We start from the raw sequence: 19,347 nt of genomic DNA, 5'->3' as shown, positions 1-19,347 counted from the left end.
CTTTTTTGTTGAAATCCTGCAGCCTCCACTGTGATGTAACAAAGTCTTATGCAGCCAGCATATGTATGCATGTGTGTGTGAGTGTAAGAGTGTAAGAGTGTGTGTGTGTGTGTGTGTGTGTGTGAGAGAGAGACAGAGAAAATTATATAGAGCTGATATCATGATATTGTCAAACAGGAATAAGAAAAATAAGATATTAGTGATTTTAATACCCCTACTGATTTCAGTTATGTGCCATTAAAAAAATAAAAAACTATATACAAAAGAGAATTTTTTATGTAGCCTAAATCTAAAAATTTTTTTTATTCAAAATTATTAAACCAACACACTATCAGTTTAATAAATGGATACAGTTTCTTAGTAAATGGCCTCCATTCATTTGGCTATGCTCTAGTCTAAAGTGCTTAAGACATTATAGGAGCAAGGATTCAGTGGATTTTAGGATCATGGTGCTTTTGTATGGTGAGGTAGCCTAAGCTGTTTTAATCAACAACCTTCAATAAAAAGGAGATCTATTTTGTTTTATTGTATTTGACGGGAGTGCCCCATCATCAGATTAGGGCTTAATCTCTCACTGTCTTTGACTCTGGCAGTGGATGTGTGGGGTGTCCACTAATCTCACTTGTATGTGTACACAGACATACACGTTCAGCAAATGCATAACTGTATCCTATGCGTTCGTGTGAACGTGTCTAATTAAAGGAACAGTTTTATCTCATATTTGCTTAAATTAGTAGTTAAACCAAAATGAAAATTCTGCCGCTATGTAACTTGTTATTATACTTTGATAATTTTCCTCACCGTCGAAGCTCTGAAATGGACTACAACAGCTACATGGACTACAAAAATGGCGCCTAACACAATTCACGTTAAACCTGATTGGTTCCCATGTGTCTCGTGGCCAAACGTCTTTGACCTCAACGGCGCCATATTTGATTTGGGAGATACAGAAGAAGAGGGTTTTGTGTATATATATATATATATATATAATACAACAATAGAAAGAGGTTTCCAAGAGAGAAAATTCTTAGAATATTCACCATGGAAGTAAACAAAATCTGGGTTTTGAATGTCACGAGGTAAGTAACAGATTGTGAACTATCTATTAAATACAAAACTCTCATTTTAAATGAATATACAAGGAAGACCATTGTATGTGTTTACTGTAGCTAACAGCAACAACCTCATACAAAGTGGATGCTTTATAAAGACACCACATCCACCTGTCATGTAAAAGAGTTAATACACAGTCATCCATGGCACCATTTGAACAGATGCTTTTTGATCTGGGCTGGGGAGCTCTATTTGCTAAATGACTGTTAAATCTTCTCTGGTGATTTTAGGAGTGGGGAGGTGGGGTGGCGGGTGTTCGCAACTAAGGCTTATGCAGAAAAGATGCCCTAAATGTGTGTTCATGTGGGTTAATGCTCGAAGACAGAGCCATTAAAGTTTTACCATGACAGCAATATTTTATTGAGCAGCTTTCTCTGGACTGAGAGATGCCAGAAGTTGAGGCATAAATCTTGCAGCAAATGCAGACCTCCTTATTTGTTTGTGTGAAAAATATGTTTTCTTTGACATGAGCTATCAGAAATCAGCGTGCTTATATACAGCTCATATTATAAATGATTGGGATAATTTATATATTATATTATTTTATATTTTAGGATATTTTAAACATTAATATATATTATGTTATGTTGGATTGGGTTTGTGTTTTTACAGTTAACTAAAAGCGAAATAGTTCAACCAAACATGAATCGTAATTATGTCATCATCAATGTCTTTCTGAACATGTATGACTTTCTTAGACATTCACAATGGGCTTGCAACTACACGAGGGTGAGTAAATGATGACAGAATTTTCATATTTGGATGAACTACCACTTTAAAATGTGTTTGCTATTATAGCAAAAGTAAATATGATCTCTAATGACTCATAAAGATGTTGATGGGCCTTCTTTGATGGTGCAGAAGGAACTCTGTCTCACTGTGCATCATTCAATCTCTATGGCAGGGTTCCAGTTTCATAAAAGTGCTCCAACATGTGCAACCTCATGGGATCAAGCAAAAGGATGCTGTACCGGAGGAGAGAGCGAACCGATTATATGATGGACCTACACCGCTCTCTACCAGGGACCCCCCTGACCCACCCTCCCCCATCCAGAGGCAAATGGAAAGAGAAGGTCTGGTTATTTCTGTGATGTCTGTCCATGAATTGTTAATGCCTTTGAATTGGCTGACTGAGCTTTGCTGAGCCTGAGCTGGTTAATTAGACCTAAGGGACGGAGCAAGCGAGAACAAAATTGACAAAGAGAAGTGGCATTATCTACAGTATGCACAGTAGATCTCACCAGGTTGGATGGGGAAAGAAATCTATGTGTCTGATGTTATAACTCTCAAGCAGTGTCAGAAAGTAACTTTTAAGGGAAACATTTGATATGGAATTTATAGGTATTGATATTATTTATATATGAATTGATATGTATTCAATTAATTAACAGTTTTATTCAGCAAGGACGCATTAAACTGATCAAAATTGACAGTAAAGACTTACATTGTTACAAACAAAAAGTATATTTCAAATAAATGCTGATGAACTTTCTATTCATCAAATAATTTCCTAAGCAGCAAATCAGCATATTGATTTCTGAAGGACCATGTGACACTGAAGACTGGAGTAATGATGCTGAAAATTATGCCATCTCGAAAATAAATAAAAAATAAATTAAAATATTATTATTATAGTTATTTTAAATTGTAACAGTATTTTACAATATCACTGTTTTTACTGTATTTTTCACTCTCAGAAAAAAAGGTACACATTTTAGATACTAACATGTAACTTTAAGGTAACAATTTGAAAAGGTACCACCCCAGTGACAGCTTTTGTACCTTTTCTTCTTCTTCTGAGTGTTCAAATAAATACAGCCTTGTTTAGAGTATAAGAAATTATGTAGAAAGTATGTAGAAAAATTATACAGTCCCCAAACATTTGAATGGTAGTGTATACACTATTTTATATACTAATTTTGCTCCCATATTTAGAATTATGGGGGCCCCAGCTTGTGAACTTCGGATCTTGCTCTAATCTGATGTTTTGCGTAATTCTGTATTTTGTAGGTTTTTGCACAGTGGGTGGCATTTTCTTAAGCGTGCATTTAAAACGTCCCCACTATATATTTTATTTCAGCTGTGCATTCAGTCTGCACTGTCTGCACGATATTTCCTCTTAGATTTATTAATAATCCACAACCATTTGTATGCTCTACTTCACTACATTTTAAATCCAACTGCAAAATAATTTGAATGTTTTAAAAGAGTATCTTGCAAGAGAACAACACAGAATCAAAGAATGCAGTCTTATTATCTTGCCATAAACATCAGTGCACTGGCAAATCTCCCGCTGTTGGGAGCACACAGGAGAGCGCTATAAAAGGAAGACTGTGGTCTTAAAGCATGTACCCTGTATTTCTTCTTTTGGAATATTTCTAGAATCTTGTCGTCTCTCGGTCAGCGTGTTGCCATGGAATTCCCTGAGTACCGCTCCCTCTCCTTATGTCACACAGTCAGAGTGAGTCAGTATTTTTCCACAGTAAGACATACAGAATATGCAGCTGCCGTCAGTCTTAGCGGGCACACGGATGATGTGCATGGTTTGGAATGTCCCGTGGACTGTGCAACATACTTAAAACGTTGACCTTGGCAAAAAATATTCAAGAAGATGCATATTTTAGGTCCCTGAAAATGCGTTTTTCAGAATCTGTGAGTTCAGCGATTAATATTTATGGTAACATTTGATGATTTTACCTCTATCACAGCTGCTGATGATGTGAAATGTTGTGGATGACTTCGTCCCAGACCTATTCCCAATAAGGCACTGCTGCTTCTACACCACATGGTCTGCTAACAAAGCACCAGAGATTAAAGAGCTGTCAGTTCGGGGCTTTAATCTCCTAAAGAGGGACCGCTGGGGCACACAGGCACGTCACAGCACATAATTCCTGTCACTGCCTGTTGTCTGAAGGAGGGATGGCAGTGACAGCATTCATGCACGACTTAGAAGGATGATGCTTTTTGCTTATTAACAAAAGACTCAGACTGTACGTGTTTTCATATCGGTTCCCTGAGAGATAGTAGGAGTGGCCACGTAACACCGAGTGGAATAAGAGGCGTTCAGTCCCTCTTGGGCAGTTCAGCCAGATCGTTGTGCAAACACAGCAGGCCCACTGGGGTTAACTCAGCCATGTAATGACACCACAGTGGAATAATGGGCAGCCGTGCTCGAGTTTGTTTTTGCTTGCCTTGTAAAATGATTCTGAACTGCGAGGACACGTACCTTGGGAAGGAACCTCTCGCTCAGGTTCAGTGTACGATCAGACCGCCGTTCGCAGCATTAGAACCATACATCTCCCTCTTAGAGCACGTTTGCACATGTTCCAAAAGTGGGCCAAAGATCACAATCCCAACACACATCTCCACTCATTCAATTTACACTCAGCCGATTCCAATTAGCCCAGGGCGCGGAAACAGAAGAGTTTAGAGGGGAGAGGGAAAAAATTGGTGTCTCCAGAATCTTTGCACTGTCCTCATTTGAGGAAATGAAGCATGGCCTCGGCTTGACCCGTCTCCCTGGGCGCTCAAGCAAATGGAGTGAAGCGTGCAGATGTTCGACAGCGCTAAAATATACGTGTAGGTTGACTATATAAGAGTGCACTGACAGAACTGGATCAGTTGCCTTTGCCAGGGGACAAGAGCCACGCTGCAGTGACAGAAATGGCTCATAAATGGCCACACACTGCATGCATACACTCTACTTTACATATACAGTATTAAGTCTCAGGAAGCCTACTTGCTCATTGCTGTTGTCCATCTCTCAACTCCGATACCAGAATGAACACTTCAGCTGAGTCTTAAGCTGAGTCCTACTCTTAAATGAACTACTCATGGAGCCTGAAGTAGAGATGGCCCCTGGAAATCAGGTTAATGAGAGATCAGTTGGTGTTACCCATACTGTATACAAGCAGACCAGTGACATTTAAGGCTATATTTTTTTCTTACATTTATTTGTTTTACTTTTTAAACATTTTTTGTCCTCTCCAATAATTAAAAAAAAAAAATTATTCATACAATGATTTGATTAAACCTCTTATCTATGATGAACATTTTTAAATTTTTAAATGAAAATGTATTTTTAATATTTTTTTAGGGACAATATAAAAAATGTCAGCACAGCTGCCCTGATATTATAATGAAGAAAAAAAAGCTTAATTATAAGAAAAGCTATATAGCTTATAATTAATTATAAGAATACAATTCTTGAAAAGACAATCTAATCAAATACAGTATTCTTGCAGTCATTTATTATTATTTCTTTAAACAAAGCCTGCTGCTTATTAACATTTGAAAAAATTTTTGCAACTCCCCAATATTTATTTGTATGAAAATATATGTGTATATATATATATATATATATATATATATATATATACACACACACAGTATATATACATACACGGTATATACAGTATATACAATATATATATATACAGTGTATACACACAGACACACACACACACATGCACAAACAAATAATTCACAAAATGTATTTGAGAATAATGATTAATATGTAAACATCTACTAATGACCTAGAAAAAAGGAAGTTTGAGTTGTTTCTTTCAAATGTTGTTTCTTTTGCATTGATAATGGACTTGACATACATATTTGCCTAATTCAGTCATATTTAGTTCATCGTGTTCTTAAGACACGGTCATGCATGAGCTAAAAGGTTAGATTAGCACTGCCTTGTGGTTAAAAATAAAATTATATTCATAAATGTGACACTAAGTCTGTTTAAATGATCACAAACCCTGGTGACCACTATCCTCATTTGAACCGGACTTATGTGATGTTAAAATACTGTCTGGATCACACTTTTACACTCTGAGATTGTTCTCTTCTCACAACACATCTTTTTTAGATTCTCAAAGGAGAACAGCAAGAGTGTTTAGAGCAGCAAGTGGTTTTACAAGCCAGAACCCATCATTTATTCTCTCCTGTGATATGTCCCTTCATAGTCCATATGCCCATAAATATAGCATAAATCCCCATTTCAAATCCAGATATAAGGTTCAAATTCATGCATTTGCCGTATTTAGATTAAAGAGGCATTAAGCTTTTCCATATATGCAGATTCACGGTCATTGTGTCAGACTTGGTCAGAGTAGCACTTTACCTCAGATGTGTACATTTAAGCAGAGTATTGGTCAATGTGATCCCATATGTATTTAGAAATGGAGATTTGTGGCGGGGCTGAGAGAGTGGATTATTTTGGGCAGATTAGAGTGTCATCTGCTGCGGGTTCAACCGGCGCAGAGAGCAATCATGTGAATGTGTGGCTAGGCAATGGGCATCAGGATTACCAATCTTAATCTTAGAGAGTGAGCCATTATCCACTGCATTAGTCTCATGGTCCCCAGAATCACTCATGGCATTTTTGTTTGGTAAAAGTGTGACTGCTGTACGGTCCGATACGCACAGGTCTATTAAATGCATAAAGATGCATTGGCTTCGATTATAATGCCTGGTTGGGTTTCACTTGCAATACACAGATAGGTCTGGACAGAGTGAAGTCAAAGTGTGTAAAAAGAAGAGATACATTCTTTCCCTTAGTGGGAAAAAAAATGCAGATTCCCTTAGTTGGGAGAAAAAGACCCTCATGTGTTCCATTATTTAGCTGAGAATGAGCTTGTGATGCTTTTTGCAGTGATTTGGGAATGCAGATCAAAAGATGACAGACTGTGCTCATTGTGCTAGTGGTCTTGTACCAAAACTGTGTTATGGCTTACTTTTACAAAAGAGATACCAGATCTGTTAAAAGACAGCTGTCTCTCCCAGTAGGACGGGGGGAAAAAAACATCTGAGATTGTTTAGGATGAATTGCTTGTATTCCTCATTTGTAAGTTGCCTTTGATAAAAGCATCTACAAAATGAATAAATGTTAATGTAATATTTGTTAAGAAAAGCCCCCAAATGAAGATCTTTTGACCACATTAGATTACATGTGATGAAAGCACTGAATAAACATAAAACGTGTTTTTAGAAGTCAATCTATTGTTTTTATTTAAATATCATAGAAGATAATCCTATGACCTGCCTACAGTCAACAGCAGTCGTTCAATCGAGTCTGTCAAGCTGTTCGAAACTTGGGGGCCGTTCACACGAGAAACATTCTTGTTTATTGTCTGATCTTTTTTAATTGTTGGTCTGTGTAAACATGCAGCTGTTGTGCAGTCCTGCTGTTTTTCAGCATCTCAAGCCATGAGTGTCGTGTTTCTAAGACACTGTGTAAAGTTAACAGCAGTTCACCTCTAAACCTTGAAACCATTCAGTTGTCTAAAGCTGTTTTGCTTCCCTTATTCTTTAGCTTGCAAAAACATAAAGGTGATCATTCAAGCTTGTATGGCTCTTACAGTAAGAAAAACTCTTATTGTGAACTTTAGGTACAGCGGTACAGAACCCTGCATATGGCTACTTGCAGAAAAATAGATATTGTGGCCACAAATGAAGAATTTGCTCCCACAACTTATTAATTTGTGGTCATGTTTTATTAATTTGTTCCCTCATTTTGGTTAAACTGTGGCCATGTTGTAGTAATTTGTTACTGGTTTTAATCATGGCACGATTTAACTAAAATGAGGGAACAAATTAGTACAAAGTGGTGATTTTTTTTTTTACATTAATTAATGAGAACAAACTCTTAATTCATGGCAACAATGTGTTTTTATTTTCCCTGCATGTCATGTGCAGGGCTTCATAATGGGGTGAAGGGACATGATTAATTATTGTTTTTTTATCATAATATCATAATTTATTATTGTATTAATACATTCTAAAACTAAATTAATGTGTTATATTGTTACTGTAATCAGTAATTGTTATTATGTAAACAAAAACTTGCCAAACCCATGACACGCACCCAATTGAAACACACAAATGACATTAAAGCTGTCTAAAAATCCTCTACTTTATTCAATAAGATGTTTTGTAAAACATTCAATAAAAAATCTAATCACTTATTGCTTTTTATTAAACTAGTACTTGATCTTATGCATATTTTCTCAAAGCATTCTCATATGTAATACACCTCTAGATAATTAGACAGGTTTCGACTGTTTGAATATATAAAAACATGAACAAATCAAAAGTCATAAATTAACCCCACACCCTTGCCATAAATGCAGATTGAGCTATTAATCTAAGAAAAAGAAAAGCCTTGGCCAGTGCACAACCTCTCCGTTTGCATATCCATTCAATGCTGAAGGGTGCTGATGGTTTACTAGTCCCTCACAACACACATACATTCTTTTTAAGGAAATTGTGTACAAGGCAGTATTCGATGGTGACCTGGCAAGATGCGATTTTTTTTTTATCCTTTAGCTTTCAAGGAAGGAAGGGTGCAGTTGAACAACAGCAGGTCCATTGTAGCTTCTAAAGCAGTCGGTGCCGACAGCTTCGGTAGTGAATCAAACCATAAATATATAAATTAATGCTCATAAATAAGTTAATAAATTAAAACGATCAGTACATGTTTAAAAACGGTCTGTAAGTGAGAGTGCTGAGTGTGGTGTAAATAGTGCACGGGCCTGCAGGGGAACTGAACATGCTGCCTAACAGAGGGAAACTCACAGATTTGCTGCCTTCGCCTTTTTGAGCCATTCTTTTGCCATTTCTTTTCGCCTCTGTCATGCGGTATGTTGTCTAACAGGCCTTTTCTGGCATTTCGATGTCGACACTACATGCTTGAACTCAAGATCAAGCGTGCAAGCAGCGGCGACAACACTGAAGTCGAATAGGCAAGAGAAATTCCACTAACTGCATATAAAGATACATTGATGGTTATAAATATCATAGTAATGCATGTCAAAGTGTCAAGTTCTGCAAGTGACTATATAGAGCTAATGTGTGTGCGAGTGTGTGTTTTGTTGTGCAGTGGATGCTAAACTGCTGTACATTCATGGTGAGGGAATGAAACAGAAAGAGCAAGCGCCGTGTGATCCTGTCAGGCCTGGTGGAGGCTCAGACGGAGGGCTGGGGCGACCACTGCTGCTGCTGCTGCTGCTGTTGCTACTCTTCTATAGAAGCACACACTTGCCCTTCTCCACCCATGGATTGTTCTTCATCAGCTCAGGATTCAGGAAAGGGTCCTCAGGCACACACTCCTCGATCCACTTCACCAGGCTGAGGAGAGGAAGAAAGTTTCCTCATCATTCTGGGACACAATGCTAACTGCGTAATCTATTTAAAGTAACAAACCTCGTATTTGGTGCAAAAATGAGTACTATTTAGGAGTAAATAGAGCAGAGATTTGCTCTGGATGCGTGTGACTTTGAACATGGATGCTGAGTGTTAAGGAATCAGGGCCATGCAAGATCCGCACCCATGTTGAACAAATGATAAATGAGGGTGATAATCACGTAACTCTTTGCTGAAGCACCGTCCATCACGGGCGATTAATAGAAATGGTGTGTCAAAGATGAGAGTGATATTCTTAGACTCACGCTAGACTCCATCCAAACCCAGATGCAATTAAGTCATCATGACCCAACATTATGTCTCCACAACTGCTTATTCAGCTAAACTGCACAATAACACTGAAGGAACCACTATGCTGGCGTAAACTGGGCTGTTCACTACCGGCCGGTAAAAGGTAATTTGTAACAGAGAAATTACCATTGTGAATATTTCAGGAAGAGAGCCCTGGGACGCAGGGAAATGAGATGTCACTGTAATGTGACAGTGGCGGGTGTGACTAAGAGGCCACGCTTGCTCTCAAATTGGAGAGTAAAGCACCAGAGATCTGAGAGCATTAGCTTTGTCCTGAACAATCACCAAGAGGACCTGGCCTCTGGGCAGCCTAATTTGTGACATGAGGTGAACCTGAAAATTCAGAAATAACTGCAGTGAGTTCATGGTGGCATAAGGGTTATTCAATCAGGAAACAGTTCCACTGACAAAATTGATTAGATTACTCTCCACAACAGGAACTATGAGGTATGAACTATGGTGAGTGGATAAGTTAGGCCAAAAGCAAATTTTTTTTAGCATATTAGATGACTATTTACCAAATTAATAAACAGAGAGACAAGAAATACTAATTCAAGCCATTTTATTGTTATTATATTAATTATTTACTTGTATTACTTATATTTACCTCCAGTACTTATAGCTCAAAGCGTCCGCTAAAAATAGTCCATTACAACATTACAATAAAAAAATGGGACAGATAACACAACAATATTAATATATATTGTTGAGGTTTTATGTTCACCATATACACTACTATTCAAATTTGACAGTAAAGACATTTTACATTACAAAAAGATCTCAAATAAATGCTGTTCTTTTGAACTGTTCTTTTTCTAATCCATTACAGTTTCCAAAAAATATATTAAGCAACTGTTTGCAAAATTGATAATAATAAGAAATATTTCTTAAGCAGCAATTCAGCATAAATAAAATTATTTCTGAAGGAACATGTGACACTGAAGACTGAAATAATGACATCCTAAGAATAAATTACACTTTAAAATATATAAAACAGAACATTTAAATTCTACATTTTAAATTCAAATTCGGTTTCACAATATTTTTTACAAATAAATGCAGCTTTGGTGAGAATAAGAGACTTTTTTTTAGAAATATTAAAAAACCTTTGCACTGTAGTTTATACTGAAATATTACCCTTTTAAAGTGCAATTTTTTTACCCACAGCAAAGAGTCACAAAATTGCTCCAGTTACCTATAGTCTTACTTTGCATTAGTATGCACAGAGAGAGGTCACAGACTAATATGAGAAATTAACCTAGAACTAATATATTGTCAAAACAACCACTAAATGTATAGTTTAGAAGTCATCATAACAAAACATTGACTGGTCAATGCCATTTTGACCAATTACAATCAAGTATTTGTGTAATAAAAGGACAGAATACACGGGTGATGTTCTAATGACTTGCTGTTAGGTTTCTCTGTACTTGATTATGTGACGAAAAGCAACAAAAAGAGAAGAAGTCATTATCTTTTCTGTTGTGATATGGGGCGACAGCGTAAAATATATGGGTTGGAACAGAGACTATCACAGTGTGAAGAACAAAAGAGAGCACACTCACTCTGTCACTGTCTTTGAGGATTTCTCCCGTTTGAAGGCCAGCTGATACTTGAGGCTTTCTACCTCCTTCTTCATCTGGGGCACATTTAGAAGTTATTATAACAAAACATTGACTGGTCAATGCCATTTTGACCAATTACAATCAAGTATTTGTGTAATAAAAGGACAGAATACATGGGTGATGTTCTAATGACTTGCTGTTAGGTTTCTCTGTACTTGATTAGCAACAAAAATAGAAGGAGGGTAGAAGAAGTCATTATCTTTTCTGTTGTGATATGGGGCGACAGCGTAAAATATATGGGTTGGAACAGAGACTATCACAGTGTGAAGAACAAAAGAGAGCACACTCACTCTGTCACTGTCTTTGAGGATTTCTCCCGTTTGAAGGCCAGCTGATACTTGAGGCTTTCTACCTCCTTCTTCATCTGGGGCAAGTCCATCTCATCCATGACTGCGGCTTGATGTGGAAGTGATCAAACGAAACCTAAACAAGAAAGAAGATTGTTTTTGCACATTGTGTCCTAAAACAGATGCTCGTACTTAAATTGCTTTAGTGGATCTTTTACATGACTCTGTGATTCTTTCAACAGCCACCCTAAGGAGTTTTTAGACAGGCGAATTGTGCCGGCTCAAAATGTAAATGTAACATACAAAAACATACATTTTATTTGGATTTATCTTGAACAGCTGATTTTGCATCAATCGATGAGGATTGCAATTAATAATCTTGCTAAATCAGCACCTCACACTATTTGTATGTACTAAGGATTTATGAATGTGATTTGTATGCCCATGCTGAACTGTTTGCATATGTTCCATGACAGGAAAATAAACAAAGAAACCACTTTTTGTAATGTTTATTCAGTTGCTTTGACTACCACAATCATTTATTTTGGGCTTTTCTAGCAATTATTGGCATATTTGATTAATTTTTTATTTAGCATTTGATTCATTAATTTAAAAAATTTTTTTACTGCTCTTGTATTTTTATTTCACAAAAGTGAAAATGTGTGGTTATTAACTTAAAGGGCAGTTTCCACCTAATCTATCCCTTAAAAATATGTTTTATTTAATGTAGTCTAAGGTTATAAGGCTAATTCATGCTGCATTTTATTTTTGACTCGAAAAACAAGTTAAATCACATGTCACCACATGAATCACAGTTTAGATTACCTGACAAAACATTTCAACATTGAATATACTGCAACCGCACATATTCTGTTTTCTCCCCTCCCTATTTTGTTCTGGGATGTACTGCATGAATGTATTTGGCTTTCAAATAAATAAAGATTTCAGTAATTAGATGCTTGTCTAATGCTTCCTCCTCTCTGAGCAGGAGTTAAGGGGGACCAGAGTTTGAGTGTTGAGAGGAGTCCAGCATTAGGGCATGTGTGAGCCAGAGAGCAGAGACAGTTCAGCATGCAGGTGTTCTGCTGCCTCTCTACATCCGTCCCATCAAGGCTTTTAAGCGCTTCCCAGCAACACCAGCCAGACACTGGAGCCTCGCACTCTAAAAGCTCTGATTTCACTATCTGAGACTAAGCACACTCAGAGCAGCTGGGAGATTGTGCTGTTTTTCAAATCAAACGTGCTGCTCAGAAATGGTTGGGGGACAAAGATGTTTCGCAAACTGTAAAACTTCTCACTTCTTTCAAACCATTCGTTCATATGGAGATATTCAAGAAATACTTTTTAAATGTGACATTGTGCACCAATACAATGGTAGCAGAAATCAGTTATTGCCAGAAGGTAAATACACTGATTTCAGTGCTTCACTGATGCCCTATACAAAAATATAATCAATAGTGTCCCAGAATATACAGCAGTTTGCCGCAAGCCATAAACCTCTTTTTTTTTTCCACTCACCCATTAGTCATGAACCAAATATTACTGATTCATCAAATCTTAGATTAAATGAATGAATGATACTATTCATCAGGTTTATGCTTTTGGTTTGCTCATAATATTATGTGTAGGCTATCAGTACAGTAGGACAGTGTAACATTTTAGATGGAGGACCAGGACGAACTTCCCAAGCCAAGTTCTTCATGTAGGTCGTTCAGTGATGTAGGTCATCACCACATTGCATCTAAATAGCAAGGATTACATTTCAGTTAGATTTTTTTTTTAAATGATTCAAAATGTAACAATTACTAAACTAAAGCACATATGATAGGTGTATGTTGTGTCCTAACTGATACACTGGTGTGGAAAGAACTAAAAAAGAAGAGAAATCATATCTGTCAATAAATGTGATAACACAATTTCTGTAGCTACATGATCATCTGATGAAGACCAACATGACTTGCTGTATCTCAGTTACCTCCAATGGGTATATTTAGGTTTCCCAGAGCAGATAAAACTATTAGGAAGCTACTGCAGGCTGAGGCTGAATTGCAGGCTTCTTCATTTCCTCCTTCCTGTAAATATGGGCTACATTTAAATAACCCAGTGATTTTATTAATCAAAAAAGAGGGACGGATAAAAGCAGGACGCAGAAAATCCAAGTTTTATGTAACACCGGCAAAATCGCTAGCAGCCACAGCGGTGATGGAGGGAGTGGAAAAAACGATATTAAAATGCAAAAAATAAGAATGCATGGATATCAATAACTAACATGTCACGCTAACATCTTAAGTTATGTCAACTGTCATCAAGAGTCAATCACGGAAAAGATGAGATCGATATGAATTCACATTTGTGTCGCTTACCTCGGTGATGTATCTTTGGGTAAAACCCGAAGCCCGTCTTTGGTGCAGACTGTTCTTATCTATGGGAAATGTCCTCAGATTAATCAAAAACACACATACGCCTGTGTCTAACTGACGAAAAACGACGGACGACTGTGTATCCGATGTAGACAGCCAAAGGACTGGACGGGGGAGACTGAAGATAGGCTCCGGCAGCAGCGGCAGAGGCGGCTGAAGCGATGCTGAAGAAGTTGAGCTGATGGCAGTGGTTACAGCCTAGTAAAGTGCAAGGACGCTGTTCAGCCGCTGCTGGGCCAATGTAGAGGAGGTGCTGGGGCAAATCTGTCTGGGAGGGGGGAATCGGAGGGCGGTTATATGCTGTTGAAGTCTAAATGCCTCTTCTAATGTTGGAGACAAAAGGACGCCCGATATCCCGTTGCCTATTCGCTAGAATTATCAGTGTCGGTGTTTAGATTTTCCATACGCATTTGCGGCTAGGTACGTTTAGTCCACTATCTATGCCCTAATATGGAAAAATTGAGCTCCAATTTGAGATTAAGCGTTTTTGTTTTAAGAAAACATTACATTATTTAGCTGTGCGATTTATTTATGTCCTGGTGCTTAATTAAATCACAAAGCAAGGATGCTTTTCTGAATAGCCTATATCGCACGAAACTCTTGCTTAAAAAACAGTTCAGTAAACAAGAAAAATCGGCCGGTTGTTTGTTTATTTTTTCTCCGCCAGATAAAATAGTTCCAACCAAAACATCAAGCTTTGCTTGTTGCCAAGCAACACGTAGTTTGAAAGGCGGGCTGGCGTGTATTTTGACGCGGATTCACCGTCACCTAGCCTTTTCTGCTCAAAGCGTTCTGTAATCCGCTCCGGGTTTTTAATGTCCCACTCATCGCTCATTAGCGCGAAACAGCGCTCGGTCCAAATCGTACTGGAGCGATAGGAAATGCTGTCGATAAAAGACTTTCAAACAGCTTCTGGCTGTGGTCAAGACCATTGAAGGGATACAAACTTATTAAATATGAACAATGTTGGAACGCCACTTATTAAACACATTTAAATTTACACTATACACTTATATAAAATAATTTTTTTTTTATAAATGAGTGTGTGCAATTGATCTAACAAACCCTGCCTTTATCCAACTAGGCTATACATTAATGAGCCTGTAATAGAATGGTTTAGTGATATTTGTTGGCCAACACGAAAGTTAGCATCACCCTGGTCCCCTTGACCAAAAAAAAAAAATCCACCTTATTCCTTAAACGCGGAAGTAGCCTAAGCCTTTGGGCGAGACTTCCGGTTCATTAGCCGCTATAGGGAAATAACGAGAAGAATAACAACATGCAGTAAACGGTCAAATTGTTTGGACTACAATTGTGTTCATAATAATAGATTAAAATAACAAGGTAATACACACCAATTTGCAATATCAAGCAACAAAACGAGCTGTTTTGTACAGCTAAAAATAGCTGGATGCAGATGTAGATGCTGACCGGAAGCCAGTCCCATAAAATTTACAAATGGCCCTGCCAACTTTTATGGCAAGAATAAGATCGATAGGATTTTTTCATTGGCTTTTAGATTTCTGGACAAGTGAACACAACTTTTATGAATTTTTAAGCTGAAAAACAGTCGGCAGAAGTGAAAAAGTTAAATGCAGGCTTTAAAACTACACCACGGTCGCATGACCTCAGTCACCATTGCTTATAAACGCAACGAGGCGGTGAAAACTGAGATGAGTTTTCATGTTTGGTCTGATGATATTTAATGTCCCCAACAACCTCTGTATTCCCATTTAGCCACAGTGACCGCTTTTTTCAAGACAAGCAAAAAAAAAAAAAACACACACACACATATAGGTGTATTAGTGATATATACAATATGTAGTAGAATAAAACGTGAAAATTGCCTGATCTTGTGTAAACCAGAGATCTTATGTCAGGCATTTAAAATGAAAAACCCATTCACTTAAGTACAATGAAACCAGAAGTGGGTTTCTAAGTTTTGGCCTACAAAAATATGTCATCCCTACAGCACTCTATGAGTATTTGTATATTGTAGAGCTGGTGGACGAATTTTGCGGTAAATTGTATAGGCCTGCGTAATTTGCCCGCGTATCTCACCTCATATTTGTACACGCAAGAAAAGTATGGCTCTGGTTGTGAACAGCGTGAAGCTGAAGGTTTGTTGTCACAACAAATGAGAAAAATTGGCCATGGAACATTACAAAATGGCAAACCTCTAGGAAATCACCAAGAAAATGGTATATATTTGACCATCCTTCTCTGATAAGATGTCCTGTATCCATTTGTACACTGGTGCCTCCAACCTCATTTATCCATGCACAGCAGAGCCACAACTAAAACAATGTTCTTTTGTAAAACACTTGCAGTTTTATATTATATTTATATAACTGCTAGAGGGCCAAAAGTTACAGTGTAAACGATTGAGACTATGTGTTGTTTACTACTGTTCATTTATGCAAAACAGAAACATTTAACATATTTGAGCTATAGTTTGTTTGAATTATATTGCAAATGCTTTTGCACACAATTTGACATAAACCTGAAAGCACTGACAATAGTATTCCATCAAAGGTGGAAGGGCTGTAAACTGCTCACAGGGAGATTTTAAAGTTTGCCTGTTGGCTGATACAAGGGCATCTGTCATCTGCTCATCTCTGAGCAGCACTCATGTCAGTTTTCTGTGATATCACACCCAAGAGCAACATCAGGAGGTGTAAGATGAGGAGAGGTGCCTGCGGGACAGCAGGAGCAGCAGATCAGATGAGCCCCCTTTTGTTAGACCACTGTCACCATGCAATGCATTTTTGGCTAATGCTAAAAGAAACAAGGGATGTCTTGGTGAAAGACAGGCAAAAACATTGGCAACCAATGGGTGTTTCATGTGGCAAGAAAAAAAAAACTCACCACAGAATCCATCTAAAATGAAAACTGCTTATATCATTAACTAAACAAAATCTGGTCGATAATGTGAAGATGAAGAACAAAGTGAACCACTTCTAAAATACTGTAGACAAAACGTGAGATAAATATAATTTAAAGTAGTAATACCTATGCTAAATATAGGCTTGATAAGATTAATGGTGTACCAGATTGTACATACGCACAATTCTAGAGGGATTAAACCATATTCTGAGAGTTGATTGCAAACCTCCAGTATAATGTCTGTATCAGATCACAGTACTAGAACACCAAACCTATTATCAAATGTCATGACCAAACTATGAGAAGTGATTCTTATCCAAACTGACTGCTTTTTAAGTGTATTCCATACTTTTATCAGTATTCGTTAACATTGCTGCATTTAGACAATGCATTAACCAGTTTGAATTTGTGTTTCACAAACAGAAACAGACTAATAGCCACTGACCAGTTCTCCCTTCAGCCATTTACTTCCTAACTTTAGCACATCCTATTTTTATTCCATCCATAATTTATTACATGGGCATACAGGAAGAATGGAGCACTACTCTGAATACGCTTAATGGATCCTGAATGAAGAGCTTCCTGCAATGGTTTGCCGATGGGGTCAAGCTTTTGATGGGTAGCCGCTGGCTATTCTTTGGCTTAACAGTGCAAAGAGTAACTTAAGTGGCAGGTAGGACAACAGTTCATAGAAGCAGTGATGCTTCATCAAAGAGAATTTACACAGATACCCTTAATAGCCTGGGACCGCATTTTGAAGATAAAGACATGTCCCATGTGTCCTAAATTGATGGGTGTCCATGAGAAACTGCCATTAGTGCTTTAACACAAATGCAAGGGGCCGTAAGCTACTCTAATGGAGGTTGCAGCTGAAAGGAATCAAGACCGTAGCAGTCCAAGACATGTTATATTCACAACATTTCTGCATTTATTTTGGCCTTAAGTGGTTTACCTGTCTCTGAGAGCAGCATAATGGAGCATCTCCAGCCAGGTGAATGCAGGTCAAATCATTCATCTCTGCTCAAATGTGCATGACAATAACAAAGCCAAAATATCATTATCATTTTATACATTTCAATGGATACAATTATAGGTATTATAACTGTCACGTATCCGGTCCATGAACTTCCGTCTGCTAGCCATCAGAGGTCACCCTTTCCATTTCATTGACTCTGAATTTCTAGCCATAGCACATTATGCTGATCTACCAGACTGTCTTCTGATAGAGTTTTTTTGTGATGGCCTGAATCAACCTCTACGATCTGAGCTTAGACGCGAGGGTCCGCGTTCATCACCGAGTTGCTTTTTGGACTTTGCTTTGTTGACGGTTGGCTCTCTATTCACTGTGGGTATCGCGGAGGAACACGACCCCGCACTCACTCGTGTAATGGTCCCCGCACTAGATTACGCTCACAAAATGGCGATGGATCCGCACGTCTCACGTCTTGTCAACCCCGTAACAGAATACTCGGCCATACAAGGACCCAGCAGCTTTTCTGAGGAACATTGGCCAGGTATGGACACGGCAAAGATTTTGTTAGCCCTTAGACAGGGCCCGCGATCGCTGGAGAACTGTGTTCGTGAATTTCTAGCCATAGCACATTATGCTGATCTACCAGACTGTCTTCTGATAGAGTTTTTTTGTGATGGCCTGAATCAACCTCTACGATCTGAGCTTAGACGCGAGGGTCCGCGTTCATCACTGAGTTGTTTTTTGGACTTTGCTTTGTTGACTGTTGGCTCTCTATTTACTGTGGGTATCGCGGAGGAACGCGACCCCGCACTCACTCCTGTAATGGCCCCCGCACTAGATTACGCTCACAAAATGGCGGCGACAGTGTCACGAATCCTGTCCATGGACTTCTGTTCAATCACCACCAGAGGTCACCCTTCCATTCCATTGACTCTCGCACTACACAAACTGTTGCACTTCACCCGGACCTCAGTTCCCATCATCTATTGCACTGATTACACACACACAGTTGATTGCACACAGCACTGATTGCACACAGCTGTAATCAATCACACATCCCCTATTTAACACTCACTCTGATCCCTTCCCTCTGCCGAGTATTGTTTAGCGAATATCATTGTTTAGCTGATAGCTACCTTACGGAGCCTGCTTAGTTTTCCTAGCCTTAGCGGAGTCTTGCTTTGTCTGTTTTCCTATGTTCTGATCTTTGCCTGTGTACCTGGATTTATCCCTCTTGTCTCGCCCTGTTGGATTCCGTTTGCCGTCGACTGACCTTCGCTAGTTTACCGGATTGCCCTGGCCTTGTCTTCTCCATACCAGTTTGCCATTGTCTGACCCATGCCTGTTTCTGACCACGCCTGTGAATAAAGCTTGCACATGGATCCGCACATCTCACGTCTTGTCAGCCCCGTAACAATAACATTACTATACTATTCCCAAAATACTACAACAGGTGACAGAAACCTTTACAGAGTTTACCGCACATGAAGAAATATTTCCAAAATATTTCACTGAAATATCTGTAAATGATAAAAACTACATGGCAGAAT

At 38.3% G+C, this 19,347-nt stretch overlaps 1 protein-coding gene across 1 annotated transcript; it reads right to left on the bottom strand.

The window, feature by feature from the left end:
• Nucleotides 1-8,034: 8,034 nt before the first annotated feature.
• On the bottom strand, nt 8,035-14,527 carry LOC107721530 (guanine nucleotide-binding protein G(I)/G(S)/G(O) subunit gamma-13-like). Its single transcript, XM_016529604.1, has 3 exons — nt 13,882-14,527; nt 11,522-11,654; nt 8,035-9,240 (listed from the first exon to the last, which is right to left on the bottom strand). The coding sequence occupies exons 2-3, from the start codon at nt 11,617-11,619 to the stop codon at nt 9,135-9,137; spliced, it is 204 nt and encodes a 67-aa protein (XP_016385090.1). The 5' UTR covers nt 11,620-11,654; nt 13,882-14,527; the 3' UTR covers nt 8,035-9,134.
• Between the last annotated feature and the right edge of the window lie 4,820 nt (nt 14,528-19,347).

Source organism: Sinocyclocheilus rhinocerous, unplaced genomic scaffold (genome assembly GCF_001515625.1).
Source record: "Sinocyclocheilus rhinocerous isolate Xijiao unplaced genomic scaffold, SAMN03320098_v1.1 scaffold481, whole genome shotgun sequence".
Taxonomy (NCBI): Eukaryota; Metazoa; Chordata; class Actinopteri; order Cypriniformes; family Cyprinidae; genus Sinocyclocheilus; species Sinocyclocheilus rhinocerous.
This window is presented reverse-complemented; position numbering and strand designations above follow the sequence as displayed.